At 33.6% G+C, this 22,379-nt stretch overlaps 3 protein-coding genes across 6 annotated transcripts; 1 reads left to right on the top strand and 2 right to left on the bottom strand.

Annotated features, from left to right (window-relative positions):
- The first annotated feature begins 67 nt into the window (after nucleotides 1–67).
- LOC107620904 (histidine kinase 5-like) lies at nucleotides 68–5,600 on the top strand. Its single transcript, XM_016322995.3, has 13 exons — nucleotides 68–205; nucleotides 1,072–1,884; nucleotides 2,005–2,061; nucleotides 2,160–2,387; nucleotides 2,466–2,559; nucleotides 2,648–2,854; nucleotides 3,014–3,144; nucleotides 3,221–3,270; nucleotides 3,393–3,700; nucleotides 3,816–3,919; nucleotides 4,009–4,791; nucleotides 4,918–5,085; nucleotides 5,189–5,600. Exons 2-13 carry the CDS (start codon nucleotides 1,162–1,164, stop codon nucleotides 5,309–5,311), a joined length of 2,976 nt encoding a protein of 991 aa, XP_016178481.2. The 5' UTR covers nucleotides 68–205; nucleotides 1,072–1,161; the 3' UTR covers nucleotides 5,312–5,600.
- LOC107623114 (glutamate receptor 2.7-like) lies at nucleotides 5,575–10,924 on the bottom strand. Of its 2 annotated transcripts, none has more exons than XM_016325270.3 (5): nucleotides 10,532–10,924; nucleotides 7,388–8,736; nucleotides 6,962–7,274; nucleotides 6,465–6,871; nucleotides 5,575–6,377 (listed from the first exon to the last, which is right to left on the bottom strand). In XM_016325270.3, the coding sequence occupies exons 1-5, from the start codon at nucleotides 10,797–10,799 to the stop codon at nucleotides 5,745–5,747; spliced, it is 2,970 nt and encodes a 989-aa protein (XP_016180756.1). In that variant the 5' UTR covers nucleotides 10,800–10,924; the 3' UTR covers nucleotides 5,575–5,744. The 2 variants fall into 2 exon arrangements, with proteins under 2 accessions (XP_016180756.1, XP_088366313.1); XM_088510187.1 differs by lacking the exon at nucleotides 10,532–10,924 and adding an exon at nucleotides 9,005–9,090.
- A 3,481-nt stretch (nucleotides 10,925–14,405) lies between these two features.
- On the bottom strand, nucleotides 14,406–20,935 carry LOC107624548 (glutamate receptor 2.1). 3 transcript variants are annotated; one of them, XM_016327049.3, is made up of 5 exons: nucleotides 20,605–20,935; nucleotides 16,501–17,858; nucleotides 16,006–16,318; nucleotides 15,260–15,666; nucleotides 14,406–15,075 (listed from the first exon to the last, which is right to left on the bottom strand). In XM_016327049.3, the coding sequence occupies exons 1-5, from the start codon at nucleotides 20,864–20,866 to the stop codon at nucleotides 14,485–14,487; spliced, it is 2,931 nt and encodes a 976-aa protein (XP_016182535.1). In that variant the 5' UTR covers nucleotides 20,867–20,935; the 3' UTR covers nucleotides 14,406–14,484. The 3 variants fall into 3 exon arrangements, with proteins under 3 accessions (XP_016182535.1, XP_088348397.1, XP_088348391.1); XM_088492271.1 differs by having other exon boundaries at nucleotides 16,513–17,858; nucleotides 20,605–20,907; XM_088492265.1 differs by having other exon boundaries at nucleotides 16,501–17,852; nucleotides 20,605–20,907.
- Nucleotides 20,936–22,379: the final 1,444 nt, after the last annotated feature.

Below are 22,379 nucleotides of genomic sequence, written 5' to 3'. Positions count from 1 at the left end.
AAAAAAAAAGAAGAAAAATCCATTTTCTATGATTGGATGATTATGTTCTGTTTTCATGGACAGGGAGAGAGAGAGAGAGTGGAAGCAACATTACATTATATATATAAATATATAATCCATATATGATTCATTTGATACTTTGATTGTTTGATGAGGCATAACCTGAGGGTTTTGAAGAGGAAGAAAAAACTGTGAGAGTCTCAAGGTAATTGTTGCCTCACAGCAACTACTATAACAACAACAACAAGGGTTAAGAATATTATTTCTTAGTACCATTTTTTTGAGCTCTTAAAATGCACATGCTTATCTGGTTTATGTTTTTTAAATAAAGTTTGTTCCTTTTTTACCTTACAATGCAAATTTACAAAGTTATTTATTTAGCCTTTTCTTTTGAAGTGATTAATGATTGTATGATTGAATGATTTTGACTTCACAGTTGAAGAGATTCCTCAGAGTTCATATTTTCAAGTTTCAACTCTTCATCTTTATTAATGACAGGCCTTAATTAACTCATAGTGATTAGCTTAATTATCAGCTAATTATCTTTATTGTTTCTAAGTCCTGTGAAAATGTGTATTGGCTTTGGTCTTTGCCCAATGTATGGATTAGCTTGTTTTCTGCATTAGGATATCTTTGATACCAGAAAGTAGCTTTTGATCCTTATCATGTTCCTTCTCTTATGCTCGTTCTTCTCCTCAAACTTATCTGTTTGGTGGCTTCTTAAGTTCCCTAATCCTTGCTACTTTGAATTAAATGTTTTATATTGCTTTTTCGGTTTTTCCGGAAGGTTGGTCAACTTGTTGCGTATTAAAATACTTGCATCGATTTTTCATAAACAAAGTCTTAAAAATTGTCATTGTTTACCAACATTAGAGTTCATATATATTTTGTTTCCCCTTTCTTCATAGATTTTATTATGAAATACAATCACCCTTGGCCTGTTCTTCCATGTAATTGCTGATGTGTGCTGTAAAGTGTAAATTGGCTCCTTTCTGATTTTAATATGGCCATAATGATTAGACTCACATATTTAATTTTCCTTTCTTGGAATATTAATCTATTTCTACACAGAAAAAGCAAAAGAGTTGGTGAAGTTGCAACTGTATTGAATGATGAACAAATTGAATCTGTGTAGAAGAAAAGACTAATCATTGTGCTATCATGGTGTGTGAGAAGGAGAGGGAGTGCATTGAGGACATGGAAATTGAAATCCTGCCTTCAATGTGGCCTGAAGATATTGGAAGTGAAGTTGGAAAGCAGTTCAATATCGAAAAGCCTGGAAGGGAGCAGGATATGTTAGAGGATGTTACAATCATAGAGGAGCCAACTATAGCCGATTTCAAGCGCCTCATGGAGCTTACAAATTTCACTGAAAAAGGGTCTTCTCAGTTGGCATACCTCATGAAACATTGGGAGTACAAGCAGGCAAATGCGGTGCGCCTTCTGAGGGAAGAGCTCGACAACCTTAGCAAACAAAGGCAGGATGTTGAGCTAAGGAAGCTGGAGATATTGGAGGAGCACCGGTTCGAGGAAGAAAGATATGGAGGCGACAAAAGGCCGGTGTCTATATTGGAGGATGTTTATGACATATGGCAGGACATGCCGCGAAGGAAGAACAAGGTTGTGCTTCAGAACAAGAGAATTGAAATAGATGCTGCTGAGTATGATACTGTTAAGTATTGGAAACAAAGGGCCTTGCGTTTGGAGAAATTGCTTGAGGCAAGCATCCAGAGAGAGCAGATACTCCAAGACAAGTTGCTTGAAAGGATCAACAACATTGAGAGGCAATCCTCACCTGTAGAAGAACTCTCCCAGATTCTCAAAAGAGCAGATAATTTCTTGCATTTCATCCTCCAGAATGCACCTGTTGTTATTGGCCATCAGGTATTAAAATCTATGGTTTGAGGCACTGCTTCATGAGTTTTTCTGTGCTCTATGTATTCTTAATAGTTTGTTTTAGACTTATCAAGGGCTAATTCTTTTATGTATGTTTTTTTTCTTCAGGACAAGGAATTGCGATACCGGTTCATCTATAATCATTTTCCAAGTTTGCAAGAGGAGGTAATAGATTATGTGCTGGAGAAAAATAATTTCACACTTCATTCTAATTGTTGACAAGATGAAATATCTAAACTCCTCGGATTACTCATATTTTTCAGGACATAATAGGAAAAACAGATGTTGAAATATTCACAGGATCTGGGGTCAAAGAATCTCAAGAGTTCAAGAGAGAAGTCTTGGAGAAAGGATTACCTGCAAAAAGGGAAATCACTTTTGAGACAGAACTATTCGGATCAAAGACATTCTTGATATATGTAGAACCCGTGTTTAGCAAAGTAGGGGAGACAATTGGAATAAACTATATGGGAATGGATGTAACAGATCAGGTAAATGTTAACTTTGTTTTAATATTTCTTATGGTAATGGCAGCACACATGATATTTTACAATTCTCCGAAATTGCAGGTGCGGAAAAGAGAAAGGATGGCTAAGATTCGGGAAGAGATTGCAGTTCAGAAAGCAAAGGAAACAGAACTAAACAAAACCATTCACATTACAGGTATGAATCTGATTACTCAGCACTTTAGTTCAATAATTTTTACTTTTAGATGAAGAAATCTTATTGTTTTCTCACTCCCTTTTAATAGAGGAGACTATGAGAGCAAAACAAATGCTGGCCACAATGTCTCATGAGATAAGGTCTCCATTATCTGGGGTAGTTAGCATGGCTGAAGTTCTTTCTACCACAAAGCTTGATGGGGAGCAAAGACAGCTCTTGGATGTTATGCTATCTTCAGGAGATTTGGTTCTTCAACTTATAAATGACATTCTTGATCTTTCCAAGGTTGAATCAGGTAAGAAATCTATCCTTGTTTCTTGTCTTGTTAGTGCTAAGATTATATAACATGATTTATGTTATGTTGAGACTGTTTTGGAATTGCTTCATATACAATTAGATAAAAATCATGTGATTTTTTTTCTTCCCACCCTTGCAATCCTCTGCATCTACGTAGGAGTTATGAAGCTCGAGGCAACTAAATTCAGGCCACGAGAGGTAGTAAAGCACGTACTCCAGACGGCTGCAGCGTCGTTGCAGAAAATATTAACCTTAGAAGGACATGTGTCAGATGATGTACCAATTGAGGTGAGGACCTTAAAGAATTTCTTAATATATACTTCACCAGTGGTACCTGCTTCATCTGATTGATGAACAATTGCAGGTTATTGGTGATGTTTTAAGGATCCGGCAAATTCTTACAAATTTGATCAGGTATTAAACTTTATGTGATTAGACAATTAGTAAATTTGGAATGATTTTTGTAACTAAGCAGAGAAAATGTTAAAAGTCTAGTTAATAGTCTAAATAATCCAAATTTTTGTAATATTTTGCAGCAATGCGATCAAGTTTACACATGAAGGGAAAGTAGGTATAAACCTATATGTTGTTTCAAATATTTCAGCAACTCAAGCAAATGAAGATAGATACCTCTCAACACCTCAAAGTAGCAGTGACCGAAATCTTCTTGATGATCAGAGACATGATCACCCTCAAGGCCAAAACCATGCATTTCATGGTGAATGCGGATCATCAATTAAAAATGAATGCTCAGTAAATGAAGACACTGAGGAGCATCATCATTTAACAGAGACAACGGTGTGGATACGCTGTGATGTGTATGACACAGGCATTGGAATACCAGGTATGTATATTGTTCTGTTTGTTTAACAATTCTATTTCATACTAATCATTTTGATTTTCTTACATGAGTAATTGACCTTCAGATGAATAATTCTTTCAATGTTATAATGTGCCAGAAAATGCAATACCTACTTTATTTAAAAGGTACATGCAAGTTGGCACAGATCATGCTCGAAAGTATGGTGGCACAGGACTAGGATTAGCAATATGCAAACAACTGGTATAACACCATTTCCTCATTCTTCTTTTGATCTGAGTTATGTTTCATTAGTTTTACATATAATTACCAAATTTTCTAATTTTGAATAGGTTGAGTTGATGGGGGGTCATCTAACAGTGTCTAGCAAAGAACACCATGGTTCTACCTTCACATTCATACTTCCCTGCAAGGTTTCAATAATTGAAGAAAATTCTGATGACACAGATGAACTATCTGATATGGAGAATGACGAAGGTGCTTGTGATTATACAACAGAAAGTTTCTTCCAATTCCAACCGCGAACTTTAGGCTCTCTTTTCTCTTCCAATGGTTCTAGCAGAGCACACAAGTTATTAACACATAAGATTGGCTACACAAGCTCACATACTTCAGAGTGTTCATTCTCATTTCCATTCCCATTTCATGATATCATATCAAAAGGGACATGTTCTGTTCAGGATTCATCTTTAGTAGTTGATGCTCCAGAGATATCAGAATCATCAGCAAGTTCATCCGGTCAGAGCCGAGAAACAAACATCGAAAATATAGTTAGCAGTGATAAATATTGTCAAGATAAGGGTATTACAGATTCTTCTAAACATATGGTGGAAGGTTCTGAAATGGATATAGCAACAAAGCCAAGTGAACTTCAGAAAACATGTAAGGTTCAAGGGAATGCAAACGTGACAACTCAATGTGTTACTAGCATCTGTGCATCAGAATTAACCAGATCCACATCAAAGCCTAAGATCCTTCTGGTTGAAGATAGCAAGATTAATGTCATGGTGACACAATCCATGATGAAGCAGTTAGGCCATAGCATAGATGTTGTGAATAATGGAGCCGAAGCAGTGCGTGCCGTTCAGCGCTGCTCTTATGACTTGGTTTTGATGGTAACTTATGGAATTCTCTGAACCTGTAACTTGTGCCTTGATCTGCCAACTTTGTTCAGCTGCCATTATCATTTTTGCATAGCATTTTTCAGTTTGTAATAATCATTTGATACTTGCACTTGGCAGGATGTTTGCATGCCAATAATGAATGGCCTTCAGGCAACGAAATTGATCCGGTCTTTCGAGGAAACAGGAAACTGGGATGCTGCAAGAAAAGTTTTAATGGAGTTAAATCTACCAGATCTAGATCATGAATGTTCTGGACCATCTAAAAAGCGGATCCCAATTGTCGCGGTGAGCAATTAATCTTCTTGTCCCCTTCCATTGTTGATTTGGATTCAATAAAAATAATTTTAGAAAGAAATGATCATTGTCTTATTATCTCATATGAATGCAGATGACAGCAAATGCTTTGTCAGAGAGTGCTGAAGAATGTTTTGCAAATGGTATGGACTCATTTGTATCAAAACCTGTAACTTTTCAAAAACTGAAAGAGTGTCTTGAACAATACCTAAGTTGACATCCTTGTAAATTTCTGCTTATGTATAAAAGAATGACATCCTAGGAAAGTTTTGTAATGGATGGATGGTGTTCTCTTCCATCATTAGTGTCTACCTTAATTAGTTGTATAGGCCTAAAATATTATTTATCTTTCTTCTCACCAAAGTTATTAGTAATTCTAAACGTGGTGCATGAATCTCTAGATGTTAGTTTGTTAGATAGAACCAATCAGAGCATGAATGCAAGGACTGATGTATTTACTAAGACTCTTAAGAAAAAGTATATATAAAATTTGTAGTCATTGCCCATTTTGCACCATCAAATAGAAAATTCATATATACATTGTTACTAAGCCTTGACCTGAACTAAACTGTCATAGAATATATTCAATAGATGAGGTGTTTTTACAAAATTGTTACAACAGTAATTTGTTAAAAACTGCCACAGATGTTCTATGTGGCTTGGGAGTTAGTATTATTACTGTTTGTAGTGGCCACTTCTTGAGTATCATCGTGCACCACCCTCATTTCTCTGTCTTGAGTTTCATGACCTTGATGAGTTCCATAATCATGTCGATCCGGACTAAACATTACTTGGTCTCCATAGAATGAAAAATTTGATTCTGTGTAGCTATAAGGACTTGAAGGGCAATGTGTACTTGGTGATGCCTCAGCTGAACCTATTCCATGATGATGAGCAGGACTACTAGCTACACTTGCATCTTGCTTTGCACTTTTCTTGAAAGTGTGAGAGCTCAAGTCTTTCTCATTGAAGATACTTAGCAAGGTTCCAATTCTTGTCCATATTGAAGTACTGGGCTGATGGCTTGACAGAATATGTCTATACTGATACAGGAATGTTGCTAAGAAGAACATGAGTGCTAATGCACAAGAAACACCTATAACAAGAAACAGACCCCAGAAGCTTTCGAGTCCTAGACTCGCAGAAGAAATTTGAGCATTAGATTCTGGACAACTGCTTCCATTCAACCATGCATTCTCAATTGTTTTCATTTTGGCTCCTTGAGTCACATTCAAAATTGCCCTTGATATGTCTGCTACAAGAGGTGACCCTTTTGGAAACACCTAGAGAAAGATGAGGAAATTAATCTCTGAAGAAACCAATATATATAGTTAAACAAATTAAACATAGAGTGATATCACAGAACTTACAAATCCAAAGCCACCAGTTTTAAATCTTGGCTCAATCATGGTATACTTAGAGCAGTAAATTTGAAGAAGGTGTGTCACATATGGAACTTCATCAAACGCAGCATCAATGCCACCATTTGCAGTTCCTTTTATGAAGAGATCATTGCATTCTTCTGCAGATCTGTAAATCCTGAGCTGGCTTTCTTGGAATCCCAAATCCTTCAAGATTTCACGAACAAAAGAACCATCCAAATAACCAACATTCAACCGATTCTTTAGGAGTTGATGCACATCGGTAATAACCGGGCGTAATTGTTCAACCGTTAAGAGAGAGGTAAGACTTGCAGTGTAGCTTTGAACTAGAATTTGAACCACAAAAACCCATACTATCACCACGAATCTTCCACAGTTGCTTGCTACCCTCTCCCCTGCATAATCATTAAATATTCATAGAGATCATCTACAATTGTATAAAACTGTGTTCTATTTTATCTGTTACTATCAATGAGCATACTTACGATGGGAAAACACCATGGTTGAGAAGGAAAACCACAGGCTAGTGCCAATCTGATAAGAAGGAGGCCCTCTGAAATGGTTGTTAATTCGGTGTTCAAGAACCCAAACAACGAATCCTATGAATACAAATGAACAAAATGTTGTAACCCAAAGGTCCCATGTCAATGGCTTCAAGAAGGCCCATGCATTCTTCTTTCTGTTGTCTTTTATTGGAACAACCATAGTCACACCAGATTCTGTGTACGGCAATGTGAAATCAACATAACTGGACCTGTTTGCCGTAATTGTTGTATCTCCCACCACACCATCAAACTTCTGTTCCATTCAGAAATTGTGAATGCATCATAACATATTAGGCATTACTTTCAAATACGATAGCCTAAGAATGAGATTACCAATAAATAACAATAACAGAGCGAGAGCCTTACCCCATAATAAACTTGGTTGACCAAATCATCATAAGTTCCTGCCATCTCACCGTTGGAGTTTTCAAATGGAATCAAGTCAAATGAAAGGGCATAAGGCAAGGCTTCTACCACAGCATTGAAGACATCAATGCAGAACCCAGTGACCTTTGTAGAATTAGTAATAGGGTCATGGATTATTCTCACAAATTCAGAGTAGCCACTATCTTTTACTGGAACCCCTATCATTAACTTTTTACCATTTGTGGGAATCTGCCATCCCTTTGGAATAGAGTAAGAGTCCCCTGGCCATATAATTCTTCCTAGATTCTCTTTAGAACTTGAATATGCGGTTGTTGCAGTTTTGGCATCCATACTTCTAATTAGTCCCTTTTCTGGCATCCAAAATCCAATGTTTTTTTCACCATTACCAATCACATTAACTATCTCAAATGCTGATGCTTGTAACTCCCCACCACCAACTAATTTGAAGTCACCACCAACACCTTTGAATCTAACATTTGACAAAGCTTCTCTCAGCTTCTCACCATTTCGCGAAACGCCAAAGTTTTCAAGATCAGTCACATTGCTTGAGTTCTTGCTCACATTAGTGAAGCCAGAAAGGGTGCTGTCAACTTTCTCAACGGCCATGGCCAATGCGGTGGTAGCATCATAGGCCCATATTCCAAAAGCATTCAGATTGACATCAACAAGTGTTGGATTGTCTCTTAGGAACTGTCGTTTCCATCGAGCTCTAAAATCAAGAAACTGTTTAGTTCTTGGAATATAAGGCCTAACACCCAAGACACCTTCCATGGAGTCCATAACTGAAGAGTCCAACGAGTTGAAGAAATTAGCCATTCCATCAGTGACAATCCAAACATAACCTTGATCCATCATGCCAATGGTTTTGGCAATGGCAAAGAGACGAGAGCCAAGAAGGGGTGTCATGTGAACGACAAAGACTCTAGTTTGCATAGTCATGAGCTTGTAGAGCTCTCTTTCAATGGCATCATCTGTGGCTGAGAAATCAATGGCAGACAGATAAGGAACACGGATGTATGCTTTTTGAAGTGAATTAGTTAACCATGGAATGAGTCCTTCGCCATAACTGTTGTCTACATAAATTGGAACCACTTCTTTCCACCGAAAAGCTTGGATAATGGCGCTTATGGCTTCTACCTGAGTTGAATCTTTCTGAGCAATTTGGAAGAAATATGGGGTGTGGAGGGATGAGAGAGAAGGACTCGTTGCTGAGAACGTGACAATGGGCACGTGCGCTTTGTCTCCGAGGTTGATCACAAACATGGCTTCCGTTGTTGTAACTGGTCCTATCACAGCTTCCACTTGCTCATTCTTTATGAGATCTAAAGCTGCATGATTATAATATTCTCGTTAAATATTGATCAGTATCAAGTCACACGTGTCTAAAATTAAAGTTACTTTTCGAACCTTAGTTAAGCCCATTTAATTTCTAATTAATAATCATCTACTTCATTCTTGCACTACAAGCTAAGATATGCATTCAGTTGAAAGAGTAGAACGAAAATTTTGAAGCTAGTTCAATATATTGATTTTATTCACTTACACTGTTACACAATTAAAACGAAATAATGCATGACTCTCTTAATTATTAATTACCAATGATTTTTTTTTCTCCCTTACTAGTTGACGGCTGTCATATTGTTACCTTAACCACCAATGTTACTATTGAAACACAAGTATTATTATAAGGAGATATATTAATATGTATTATTCGGTTGAAATGAAAATGGCACAGAGATACATGAGCTAGCTATACTATTGTTGAACCCCACCAAACATAACCTCAGTAGGAAGAAACCAAAGACAGATCCAAGACTATATAGCCAAAACAATAATTTAAAGTCTAGGTTTCTTGCTGGTAGCCATAATCTCTATTCTCTAATCTCTCACCACCCTGGCCTGTAGTTTGGATTTTTAGTTCCATAAAATATAATTATGATTAATATATATAATTTTGTCTCCATATGATAAACAAGCTGCCGGTATTGAATTTTTCTATTTTGAAGAGAAATACATATTAAGGATATATGTTGTTTTTTGTTTATGGCATTGAATAATGACAGTGAAAGTAGTGGGACAATCACATGCATCCATGGTGTGAGTCAACTGGAAGAGGATAGGGAAGAAGATAAGAAAGAAATACTAGAGTCTAGAGGTAGAGGACATGTATCTTTCACAGTTGCATTTATGTCTCTTTGTACCCATTGCCAGTGAATGAGTACGTTGACACATGACATTCTTTCTTACTACTATGTATACCACCCTACCACTATTATCATCTTAATTAATTAATTTTTGTCAAGTAGTCTAAACTTGGCACTATTCTTCATTATTAATTGGCTACTGGATTGCGTAGTAAATAAGACAACCGTGACTTTCAAGAAAGTAGAAACTTCTCCGAAATTTCAGTATTATAAAATGGAAATTTCTGTATTATAAAATGGAAAAGTTTAAAAACACAGTAGTTTTATTAAAATTTGACCATCACTTAATTATTAAAAAAAAAAAAATAATTTTATATTATTAAATATAATTTTATCACATTATTAAAAATATTAATAATAATAATTAATTGATAGCTACAAATCACAAAATTTACTAACCCTAACATTTTTTTTATAAAATTTATAAATACAAATATACTATACATAAATCAAAATTACTCACCAATATTAACTATTATATATTTATGTATGTTAATGTCTAATTTTAATGTTACTCACGATTGTAATGTATATATCTAACACAATAATTATAAAAATAATATGGGATTTTGTTACCATACTATAAATTATTAACGATTCAATACAAATATATCAGTCTATCTTATATGAAACTAATTTAGATTTATTCTCTATGTTATGCTTAAACATTATTCAAGTCTATCTTTACTCTCATTCTTCTTCAATTTAATTTCTAAAGGAAAAGAAGAAGTTGTTTTTAGTCTTTACTACTGTCCTTGCCGTAATGCAAGGTGGTAAATTATTATTTCATTATTTTAAGAATTCAGTAGAGTGCAATTGGTTATTTATATATGAATATGAACAAACAAAATACACCCAACAATCATAGATCTAAATGTGAAACATTGCATATATAAAGAGGCGAAGAGATGGAGCGAACCTTGAGCAGCAGCAGTAACAACGTTCCTTTGGGAATCCCTAAGAATAAGTTGGAGCCTGGTTTTGTAATGAGGATTAGAGACATAGAAATCATGGATGCACATTCTGATGCTGTTTAAACCCATCTTCCCAACCATTCCAACCCCAACATCAAGCACCGCTCCCACTTTCACTTCTCTTTCTGCCATTGCCGCCACACCCAACAACACAACCAAGTTCATAGAGTAAACAAAACCCAACAATTTTCTAACGTTATTCTTCATCACCATCTATATATATAATCTCTAGCTTGCAAATAAATGTTATTTCTCACAATGAAGAACAACACCATATCTTTATATATATTTAGTCCCGTCAGTCTTTGAAAAGTACTCATCCCATAATGGTCCTCCACAACTTCGTACTACGTACGTCATAAATTATCTGAATACAAATTAATTATAGATGAATGCTATGATACTTAAAAGGTGGTGTCTATTTACTAAAAAAAAGTTAAAAAATAATATTTAATTTAAAAGATATAACAATAAATAATTTTTAAAAAATTAAAACTTACTACAAAAGATAAGTTAAGCAAAATTTAAATACCAACTAATAAACACCATAAAATTGGCCTTAATTATACACCAACTCACGATTCGTTTATTCGTTCGTTTAAACCAACTATATGCATAGATACTTTTTTTTATTCGTTGGACACATTCGTATATATTGTATATATTGTGTCTAACCATATTGTATCAAATCTTATTTTTAACATGTATTTTTGAAATAAATTTAAAAGTAGTATATATTATTAATTATTAAAACAAAAAATATTTTATATAATTTAAAAAATTAAAAATAATTAAAAAATTAATTTATATTTTAATATTAATAAAATATTAAAATATTATTATAATTTATTTAAAAAATATTTTATATTTTATATATATGCTGTATTTTCATGTCTTATAAAAATTTTAAATTTGTGTATCTACGTGTTTTATATCATATCATGTCCGTTTATCACAAATTTAAACAGATATTAAAAGTTTAAATTTTTATTTTTTAAATATGTAACAAATGACGAACCATTAAATTTAAGACAAATTTTTTGGTGTCTTTTAGTTTCGTATTAAATTTGTCAAACTTATCTTTTATAATAAATATTAAATATTAATTTTTGTCTTTTTTATTAATAAATTAAACAATTATATATAAGTATTATTGTAACAAGTACCTAAATTTAAATAGAACTCGTCAAATTTGTGATAAACTCGTCCTTAACTCTCTGGGTCGAAAAATATCATAATATATATAAATTATTTAGGAAAATAAAAAAATTAAAAATTTATATTATTTAATATTTATTAATTATTATAATAATTAATAATATTAAAATAAAACAAATTCTAACTATTTTTTACTAATTAATTTATTTTGGTTATCAAATAATTCCGATAAATTAATTACTCGAAAAACCATTACTTTTGTAGTTTTGTGTGTCCATCAAACCGTCACTTTCATTCCTTGACATCTATATTTACAGATATATAATTGTACAACTAACAAAAATATATATTATTGAAGGAAAAAAAAAGTGATATTTATTGAAGATATATAATAATATGATGAATTTGTCAGAACTGAATATAAAAGTGCCTTAGCTTTATTTTTATTTCGGTAGAATTACTAGACGCGGTACCTTATTCAATAAAAAAATGAAGTCTTCGTGGACTCTTTTCATAATTTATTATACTGAATAGATTGCACTTAATTATTTATTTTACGTTAATTTCATGTTTATACGATTATAACAGTATAACGAGTTCCTTGTCTAACAATTCCATGGTCATAGGAGTAGAAACAGAACAGGATTAAAAAAAACTGCACATACACTGTATAGTTCTTTCGTTCGTTCTTTTTTCTTTCTTTTCATTCACTTTGACCAAATCAAACTTCAATAAGTCATTATAAAAAGAAAAACAAATTAAAAAAGAGTATTGTGATAGGGACAAGAATTGGGAAGGTGAAGTCATTGCGGAGGAAAGTCAAAAGTGGGTCCTTTATGTACAGACATTAGTAGTTGCCACATACACCAAGCCCTAGCTACATACACATATTACCAATCACATTGAATGAAAGACAAAAATTGTATCTCTCTTACTCGGTGTGTTTCACTCTTAACAACCCTTTTTTGACTTGTGAATACTTTCACAACTAGGTTTAATTTGAATAAAGGTAACCAATGTGTTTTCTTTATGCAGGTTCTTGTTGCGGAAGACTACTTATTATAAAAGATTTTACTTCCAAAGGTCAATGAATTATTTCCATTTTCCAATAAGGTTCAATTGATCAAACCCAGTGTAAATGTGTAATAACTACTAACCACCGTGTGGATTGCATCTTAAAAGAATGAAATATTAGTGAACATATAATACATAATTGAATTTTAATATCAAAATTAATTGTGTAATTTGTATAGCTATATATATCTTATTAGCTATAGCCTATAGTGGGTAATTCTAATAGAAAAAATATACGGAGACAATAAATTTAATGTATAATGTGTACAATGACAGTAAAATTGAAATTATAATCCATTAATAATTAATTAATTTTTAATAATTTTTAATTTTAAATTTTAAAAAATAAAAATTTGGCTATGAAGAAGTTACGTATTCCTCTAGTTTATGCGTGCGAAGAACGTGTTGCAGTTTCGTTTTTTCTCTTCCACTCTTTTCGCCCTGAAAACCAAAGATTACTACTGTTCGCCGCCAAGAACGCAACCTAATGCTGCTCAGCTGTCCGAGAACATCTGACGAAGACATCCCCTTCACGCACGTTGCGTCCGTCGTCCAGCCCACCAACGCGGCGGTCGTGCAGCTCTCCGGCAGCCAGCGGGTTTCACCGTCTTAGCGTCTTCATCCGCGACATATAGCGGGTGGAGATGGTGCCACACGTGTACGGTAATTTGGAGTTTGGTGAGTTGCCTCTGATGGATGTGGTGCATCGGATTGAAGATATCAAAAAGACGAGTCCTTTGTTTTATGGTGTTGCGGAGATTTCCGGCCAACTTGGCGTTTTTGGGTTTCACTCCCCTTACGTCTTCAAAGTATATACATCAACGAACGAATTTAGATACTGGATGTTCAATTCACTATAGATATGTAGATAGTTATTTTAATTTTTAATTGGCTGGTTATTTTGTTTGATTCAGTTTAAATATATACAATTAACAAATATTGGATGGTCATTTCACTAGATAGTCGGATGATTATTTTAATAACTACGTGGATGGTTGTTTAATAGCCGATAAGAAAATTTTTGTATTGTGCCAAATTTAAAATCTATTGTACACATTATCAAAAGAATATATTTCTTGTGTACATTTATGAGGTTTAAGAGAATATTATAATAATTTAAAGGTAGTAACTAATAATATATATATATATATATATATATATATATATATATATATATATATATATATATATAAAAGTCTCATAATTTTTCATAATCTAGCCACAAGCATAATATAATTATGTTGAACTTTTCCTCCATTTTGTTATTGTACCTACAGATGAAAAGTAACATGGGATCTTAGAGAGGTAAATCATTAATTGTTCATCTAACTAATAACTTAGCTTGCACGAAACATATGTCCTGAAAGCCAGGTCAAAACTCAAAAGGAATATACATATTGAAAGACCACAAGACTTGAATATATAATAATAATTATATAATATAATTAGTCAACAATACATAGTAGCAGTAGTTAAAGAGACCGGGTCTTAGCTTGCCATTTCTAGATGGTTAGGTAAATCGGAATCGTCTCTGTACAAATACAAAAATCGAACCAGATGGCCCTAATTAAATATTGGAATTACTTATTAAAAACATAACACAAACTATATATATTAATCTTACGTCTAATTAATTAATAATAACAAATTAAATGAAGTAATTGCATCAGTTTTCTTGTTGAGATGGTTGACTACGCAAATTATTTTGCTCTACATTATTATTATGATCACTATTGCTGTCTTCACAAGGTGATCCTTGAAAGGAGAAGCTGGATTCTGTGTAGGTGGAAGCAGCATCTAAGCTATGATCATGAAGATGATGATGATGACGACCAATGGTGCTGCTATTTTGATCATAATTGTGTCTATCTTCTTCCTTAACTGAATCAGTACCACCGCTCCTGAATCTTTGAGACCTAGGGTCTCTCTGGTCGAAGATTCTCAGCAAGATGCGGATTCGAGTCTTCCATGTTGAATAATCATTATTGATGAACCACCATTGATGTCTATGATCATACAAGAATGTAACTGCAAAGATGAGGAGTGCTGAAATGGAAGCCAATGCAGCAATGAGAAATAGGCCCCAGAAGCTGTCTAGGCCAAGACTATTAGAAGAAGACACTGATGCATCTTCTTGCTGGCAACTACTTCGCTTCTCAAACCATGCACTCTCTATTTCTTTCATTCTTGGATCTTCAGTTACTTTCAGAATTGCCCTTGATACATCACCCACCAGAGGAGAACTTTTTGGGAATACCTATATATACATTTGTAACCCTCGTAATCAAATTAAATCTATATTTAAATAATTAAAACAAAGAAAAATCAGTCTATTCAATAAGTCTAATTTTTAAAAAATCTTAAAAATCAAAATATTGTCTATTAAATTTTTAAAGATTAATTCTGATAGATGTTTATTCAAAATAATGTACGTAACTTACAAAGCCAAAGCCATCGGTTTTAAATGTGGGGTCCACCATGGTATACTTAGAGCAATAGGTTCCAAGAAGAATCCTAATGTAAGGAATTTCATCAAATGCAGCAGCAATTCCACCGTTTTGACTGCCTCTGCTGAGAAGATCATCACATTGTGCTGTGGAATTATAAGTTATGAGCTGAAAATCCTTGAAACCAAGGTTGAGCAAGATCCCACGAACAAAAGAACCTGTATGGTACCCAACACGTGTTCTATACTTTATTAGATCATTTACATTGGTCACTGTTGGTCGAAGTTGCTCCACTGTTAGTAGTGATGATAAATTTGCTGTGTAACTCTGAGTCAAAATCAGCACCACAAATACCCATATTATCACAACAAACCGTGCAGTGTTGCTCACTACTTTTTCTCCTGATCACATTATTCATATAAAATTAAACTAGATTCTTAACTAATAAAGTAACTACTTAAAATAAAGATAATAATTTATATGCTGTCGATGCAAATTATAGCTGAATGCCGAGAAATTATTAGTGGATATCTAAAACAAAATTATTTTAGTATATGTGATATAAATTGATTAAAATTAAAAAAAGTTAATTCTTTAGTTTAGTCTTAGAACAATAATAAAGAGTTTCTCCTAAGATATATAGATACATGTTAAGTAATTGATTCAAATTAGTCGATCTATAACCTCATTTAATTAGCATGTTTAATATTAATGGAGAGTAGTGGAGGATGCATGCATACGATGAGCAAAGACCATGGTGGAAAAAGAAAACCACAAACTGGTGCCGATCTGGTGAGAAGGAGGGCCACGAAAATCTTTGTTGATGCGATGCTCAAGAACCCACACCACGAATCCAAAGAACACGAAGGAACAACCAGTGGTCATCCATAGATCCCAGGTTAGAGGCTTTAGGAACACCCATGCACCCTTCTTGCTCTTGTCTTTCACTGGCACCACCATTGATACTCCTGACTCTGTATACGGCAACGTGAAGTCAACGTACTTTGACCTGTTTGCTATAATCGTTGTGTCTGCCACCACAGCATCAAACACCTGTTTGTTTTTTAATATAATTCAGATAAAGTTGATAATTAAATTATTATTTAATAATTTTTAATTATCAATTTTATATAAGGACATTGTATATGAATTTTTACCTATAATTTATTAATAACTCTTGACAAAGAATAATTAGTCACTCATTCCAAATTAAAGAAGTACTTAATTAATATTACCCCATAATAGACCTGCATGATTAAATCATCATAGGTGCCGGCGCTCTCCCCATTGGGTTTTGCAAAAGGAATGAATTGGTATGGCAAAGCATAAGGCAAAGCTTGCACCACCGCTTCAAACACATCAATGCTAAAACCAGTTACCTTTGTTGTGTTAGTTTCACCATCATTTTCCACCTTCACAAATTGAGGCCTTGATGACACCGGAACTCCAATCCTCAATTTCTTCCCATTTGTTGGTATCTCCCACCCCTTTGGAACTGAATAACTATCCCCTGGCCATATCATTGCTCCTAGAACATTATCATGATTATTATTCAAATCAGTTGTACTACTTTTTATTAGGCTGCTAAGATTCCTTGTTAATCTCTTCTGTGGTGTCCAAAATCCTATCACCTTTTCTCCATTACCATTTACGTTAATTATCTGAAAAGTTGCAGCTTCTAATTCTCCATTGACAAGGCCGAATTGGCCGGCCAGGCCGCTGAATCTGGTGTCCGATAAAGCGTCCCGCAATTCTTCACCCCTCTCCGATACTCCTACATTGTCAATCTCACTGAAATTGCTGGAAGCATTATTTGTGGTGTTTTGAAATCCGGGTTTCGAATTATTATTATTAGCCCTCTCAACGGCGCTTGCGAGCGCGGTTGAGGCATCATAAGCCCATAATCCAAACACATTGATGCTTGCATCAACCATGGCTGGATTGTCCTGCAAGAAACGCCTCTTCCAACGTGCTTGGAAATCAACAACCCTTTTGGTTTTAGGAACATATGTTTTCACTCCTAACACACCTTGCATCGCTTGAATATCCGAGAAGTCAAGAGAGGCCAAAGTATTAGCCATACCATTGGTTACAATCCAAACATAGCCTTGTTTCATCATTCCAATCCGATCCGCAATGGCAAAGAGAGTGGACCCAGGATTCCCCACCATATGAACAACAAAAACCCTAGTTTCCATGGTCATAAGCATGTAAAGCTGTTCTTCAATGTGATCGGTGGTGGCGGAGGGAGGAATAACAGCGAGGTATGGGACCCTGATATTTGCTTGTTGAAGGGAATTGGTTAAGAAGGGAATAATGGCGCGGCCATAGTCGTTGTCGATGTAGATAGGAACTGCTTGTCTCCACCCGAAGGATTGGATGATGTCGCTTATGGCGTGTACTTGAGTAGAATCATTTTGTGCAATTCGAAAGAAGTAGGAACTGCCAAGCGATGTTAGAGAAGGGCTTGTTGCGGTGAAGGATATGATTGGAACGTGAGCTTTGTCTCCAAGATTCACAACAAAGCTTGCTTGCATTGATGTTACTGGTCCCATTATTGCTTCCACTTTCTCCTTTTTCATCAACTCTACAGCTGTATGTGCATAAGAAAAAAAAAAATGGATGCATACCACATAACACTCCAAACAATAACTTTACTCACATATCTTCATCGTATTTATATCAAAATATTACTAAGTATTATACTAATCAGTTTAATTGAATATATTTAAATCAATAAAATCAATTATATTAAGTATATACTAAAATTAGTTACTAATATAAAATATATATTAAAATATAAAAATAAGTTAAATAATGATAAGTTTTATTCAATTTTTTTAAAAATAATATATAATTTATCTTATGTGATGTGTTAACTTTTAATTAGTTGATATTTTAATTTTAATTATTAACTATATTAATAATTTGAATTGCTTAAATTTAACTAGACTTAATATTTGAACTATAATAGAATTAGTTGTAATTAATTTATTATAATTCATCATTATATATTTTTAAAAGCATTAATAAACAAATCTTTCTCTTTCTAATTTTTTTCCTCAAACAAAACAAAAAGTGTAATCATGATAGATATTCAATTAATTTCAGTAGTAAAGAAAATTGAATCCAAAATCAGGATTTAAATATATAAATCTCAGTAATAAAAAAGAGATGAAAGAAACTAACTAATTCTTCCATGATTTAACAATAAACTAAATTATCGGTGAAATTAAAAAGAATGAAAAATTAATAGAAAATCTTTTCATTTTAATATTAAAAAAGTAACAAACATGGAAACATTAAGAGGTTTAGAGTGTAAATGCATGTTGAAGTGAACAATGATCAAAAATAAGAAATTCAACCCACCCAGAATCATAACCGTTATGTTGAGAGAGAGACTTTGTTTTTTTTTTTTTTTTTGTTTTTTTTTGTTTTTGAAGTTTGAATGAAGATTTGGAGGAAGTTGTTAAAATATTAACCAAGAAAAAATTAAGCCATGTTATAGATGATACATTATATGTTATTTTAAAGAAGATTTGGTAACATTTATCTTAAATAATACATGTATTCGTATATAAATATATAATTATTGATTTTGATGATTAATTTTAATATTTAAATAATATTTTTTGTAAAAATATCTTTACAATTAATTTTAATTTATTCTTCCACAATTTTATAATCATATATATCCTGATGTAGTTTACAAGTACGTACGTACTAGCTATTAGTTAATTAATTTTATAAAGTCAAATGCTAGTGTATATATAGTATATTAATTAGTAACTTGCACTGCTTCTAAGCTTGTCTTTTTCAAGCAAAAACACTTGCTTAGTGGAGGGTTTAATTGGGACAAAACTGGAGGTTTTACTAAGCCAGAGGATCTTGTAAAGTTTTTAAGAGAATATTTTTCCTCAAAAAGAATAAAAGGAAAAGTCTAGGAGCAGCAACTTTGTTAAATTTTGGCCAGCATGTAACCAGCAAAAAAAAGTGAATCATTGGATAAAATCTCACACCAATCTCACATCATTAAAACTATTATTAATGGCTATTTAATGGTTACAAATCACAAAAGTTACTGTCCTCCTAGTATTCCTCTTATTTAAATCGTAATATATGAAGTTTAAGTATTGTTATAATACAAGTCAACTAACCTATTACATATTAATGTTAAGTATATACTAAAATATGCTGTGATTATAAAATATATATTAAAAATAAATTTATATATATATATTCTTAAAGAAAGGCTGCTTGATTTGGAAATTTTGAAGTAAACACAGTGGGGACAGTGATATATAACGACTGGAGACTATATATACACAAGTGATAGATTTTCTTCCTTATCTGTGATTGGAGCTAGCTAATATCCCTTTAACTTCCTTCTGTCTTAGTCACGCCTCATATACATGCATATGCATTGCCGTGACTCAAATATATGATAGGTTCCATCACCAATTAAAATGACTTGGTCTAATATATAACTTATGATGAATACTACTACAATTAGTTAAGTAGTAATCCAAGAGCTGAAGAGGTCTTAGCTTCTCCGTACATTATTTCTCTCTCTTGTTTGTTTTCTTTTTCGTGCTATGAATATCTCTAGTTTATATATACACGCATTTGAATAGGCTTTTAAATTACTCATTTACTCGCTAATAGTGTCATCCCTCCTCGATATATATATATAGAATCAATACGGGCAGAGACTAAGAATGAGATATTATTAAGAGAAAGTCTACGGGCCAGCAAGTTTTGTGTTTTTGTGTTAGCACTTAACTATCAAAAGAAAAATGAGTGATTTCCTATTATTAGATGTAATCTCACACCATTAAAAATACTATTAATAGCCAATTGATAGTTACAAAATACAAAAGTTGCTGACCTCTAGCACTCCTCTATTATTAATTAGTCCTGTTATAAAATGGCCTTTAGTAATATTTCAAAATATGAGGGAAAAAAATAAATTAATTAAAATTAAATGAAAAAAAGAACTCAAAATTATATATATTCTTCTACTCTAACAAACTTATTGTCAAAGAAGCCCATTACCCTTGTATTCCCTTTTTATTCCTTTAAGTACCTATAAAGTAATCGAAAAACCATGAAGTTTTGAATGTTTCTTAATACTCAAATTCCTAACGGTGTATGAGAGGAGTATATATAATAAGAGAGGTTCATCTCACATAGATGATAAAATACATCTTCACAATGCAATTAGCAAGCTAATCAGAGTATATAATATTTAAAAATAATTTGAAGTAATTGAAAATTTGTACGGACATACATGTAAGCTAATAAGCAAGATATATGCAGCTAATTGAAAAAATATGTACCTGCAGAAGCAGCGGTAACAACATCAGTTTGAGAGTCTCTGACATGGAGGAGCATCCTGGTGTTGTAATGAGGATGAGAATCATAGAAATCCGAAAGGGACATGTTGATGCAACTCAATCCAATCTTCCCCACTGTTTCACTAAGATCAAGCACTACTCCAACATTAATCACTGTCTTCTCTGCTGATGATGGACAAGGCCACAACAACATCAAACCCATAATAACAATCACAATAATAATATGCTTCATCCCTTTCATCATTTAAACTACATATGGTTTTGAAAAATGAGATCCAGAAAGAAGGGGAGCTGCTTCATATATATCAATGGTAGATATATTATATACATACTGCCATATATAGTGCTAAGTTTTACTTTCCAAAATCACGACCTAGATATAATGTGTTGACTTTTTTTTTTCTCTGAGCTGTATATTGTTTGACTTTGAATTATATAAGCTTGAATGAATTACATGACCATGCCACAACATGATTTTTCATTTTATTTTATTTTTATTCACCTTAATACTCTATCAAATCAAGAAAGATATATCATTATAAGAAAAACGACGAGTACTATCGGATTTTTCGTTGGGAAAACAAACAAAATCTGACGGTAATTAAGTTACCGTCGAAAGAAATTAGAGAGTATAAACCTCATCGGTAAATGTTTACCGTCAAATTTTTTTCGTTCGATGATAATTACCATCGGATTCTGCGACAGATTACCTGCTCGAAATACCATTTGGTTACCAATGGATTTTTTCGACAGTAATATTGACGCCACAATATGTTGTTTTTCGCACTATTATCGTCGAATTATTTCCTCAATAAATCCGACCGTAATATCAATTTTTTTTAAAAAAATATGAAATAAATGGTGAATTTTAATTTTTTATTTAAATTTATGTTTTACATCATTAATGGTCAATTTATAAGTAATAAAAATCTATATTTTAAAATAAATAATAAAATATTCAAATAAATTAAAAGTCAAGTAAATCAAATAAATACAATGAAATAATAAAGCGAAACACTAATCACTAAAGATCCAGGTAGTCCTTGTTGTCGTTGTTGTTCCTATAACTCTAATGAGGCAGCATAGAAGGCGGTGATGTCTGTGTGCCACCAACAGGGATGATGCCAGCGGCGCGCATCTGAGCCTGGTATACCTCCATCTGAGCCTCCATCCGCTGAAGCCGCTCCAGCTGCTCGCTCCACTCCAGCCTGAGGTCATCCGTGTCCATCACGCATGTGAGGATCTCTTAATACCTCTCTCGATAATCGTTCAATTTCTGAGCCTACTGGTAAAGACTGCAGGTGAGCTCCTGCACCTGCAGCCTCAAATCGATGCCTTCCTCGGGTTCGACGACTCGACCGGTAGCAGAGGCGGACGATGGTCTCAACGTGGAGGTGTGGAGGCTGTTAGCGAAGAACGACCCCATTCCGTATACGTGGTTCTTATACGGTGCTGAGGCGGTCTTGGGCCAAACTGCTTCGGGATTGACGACTAAAGCAGTAGATCCATCGACAGCATCCTCCCCACTTTGCTGAGATTACTGGGTCACAGCCTCTAGTCCCTATGTGTAGGACTCATGTATAATACATGTTATTGTGATTAGTACGACAGCTATACAGTTAATCTCTAATTTTATATTAGAAGATCAGATGTATGTTTACTCACATAATGATCCTGAGACCGCTGATCAGCAAATCTCGCTTTGTTCTCCTTCAGCATGTGGGTGTACTTGAACATCTCTACCAATGTCGCCTCAC

The sequence above is a fragment of the Arachis ipaensis genome, chromosome B10, assembly GCF_059453495.1.
Source record: "Arachis ipaensis isolate K30076 ecotype BB chromosome B10, ASM5945349v1, whole genome shotgun sequence".
NCBI classification, from domain to species: Eukaryota; Viridiplantae; Streptophyta; class Magnoliopsida; order Fabales; family Fabaceae; genus Arachis; species Arachis ipaensis.
Note: the sequence above shows the minus strand (reverse complement) of the source record. Positions and strands in the feature narration are given on the sequence as shown.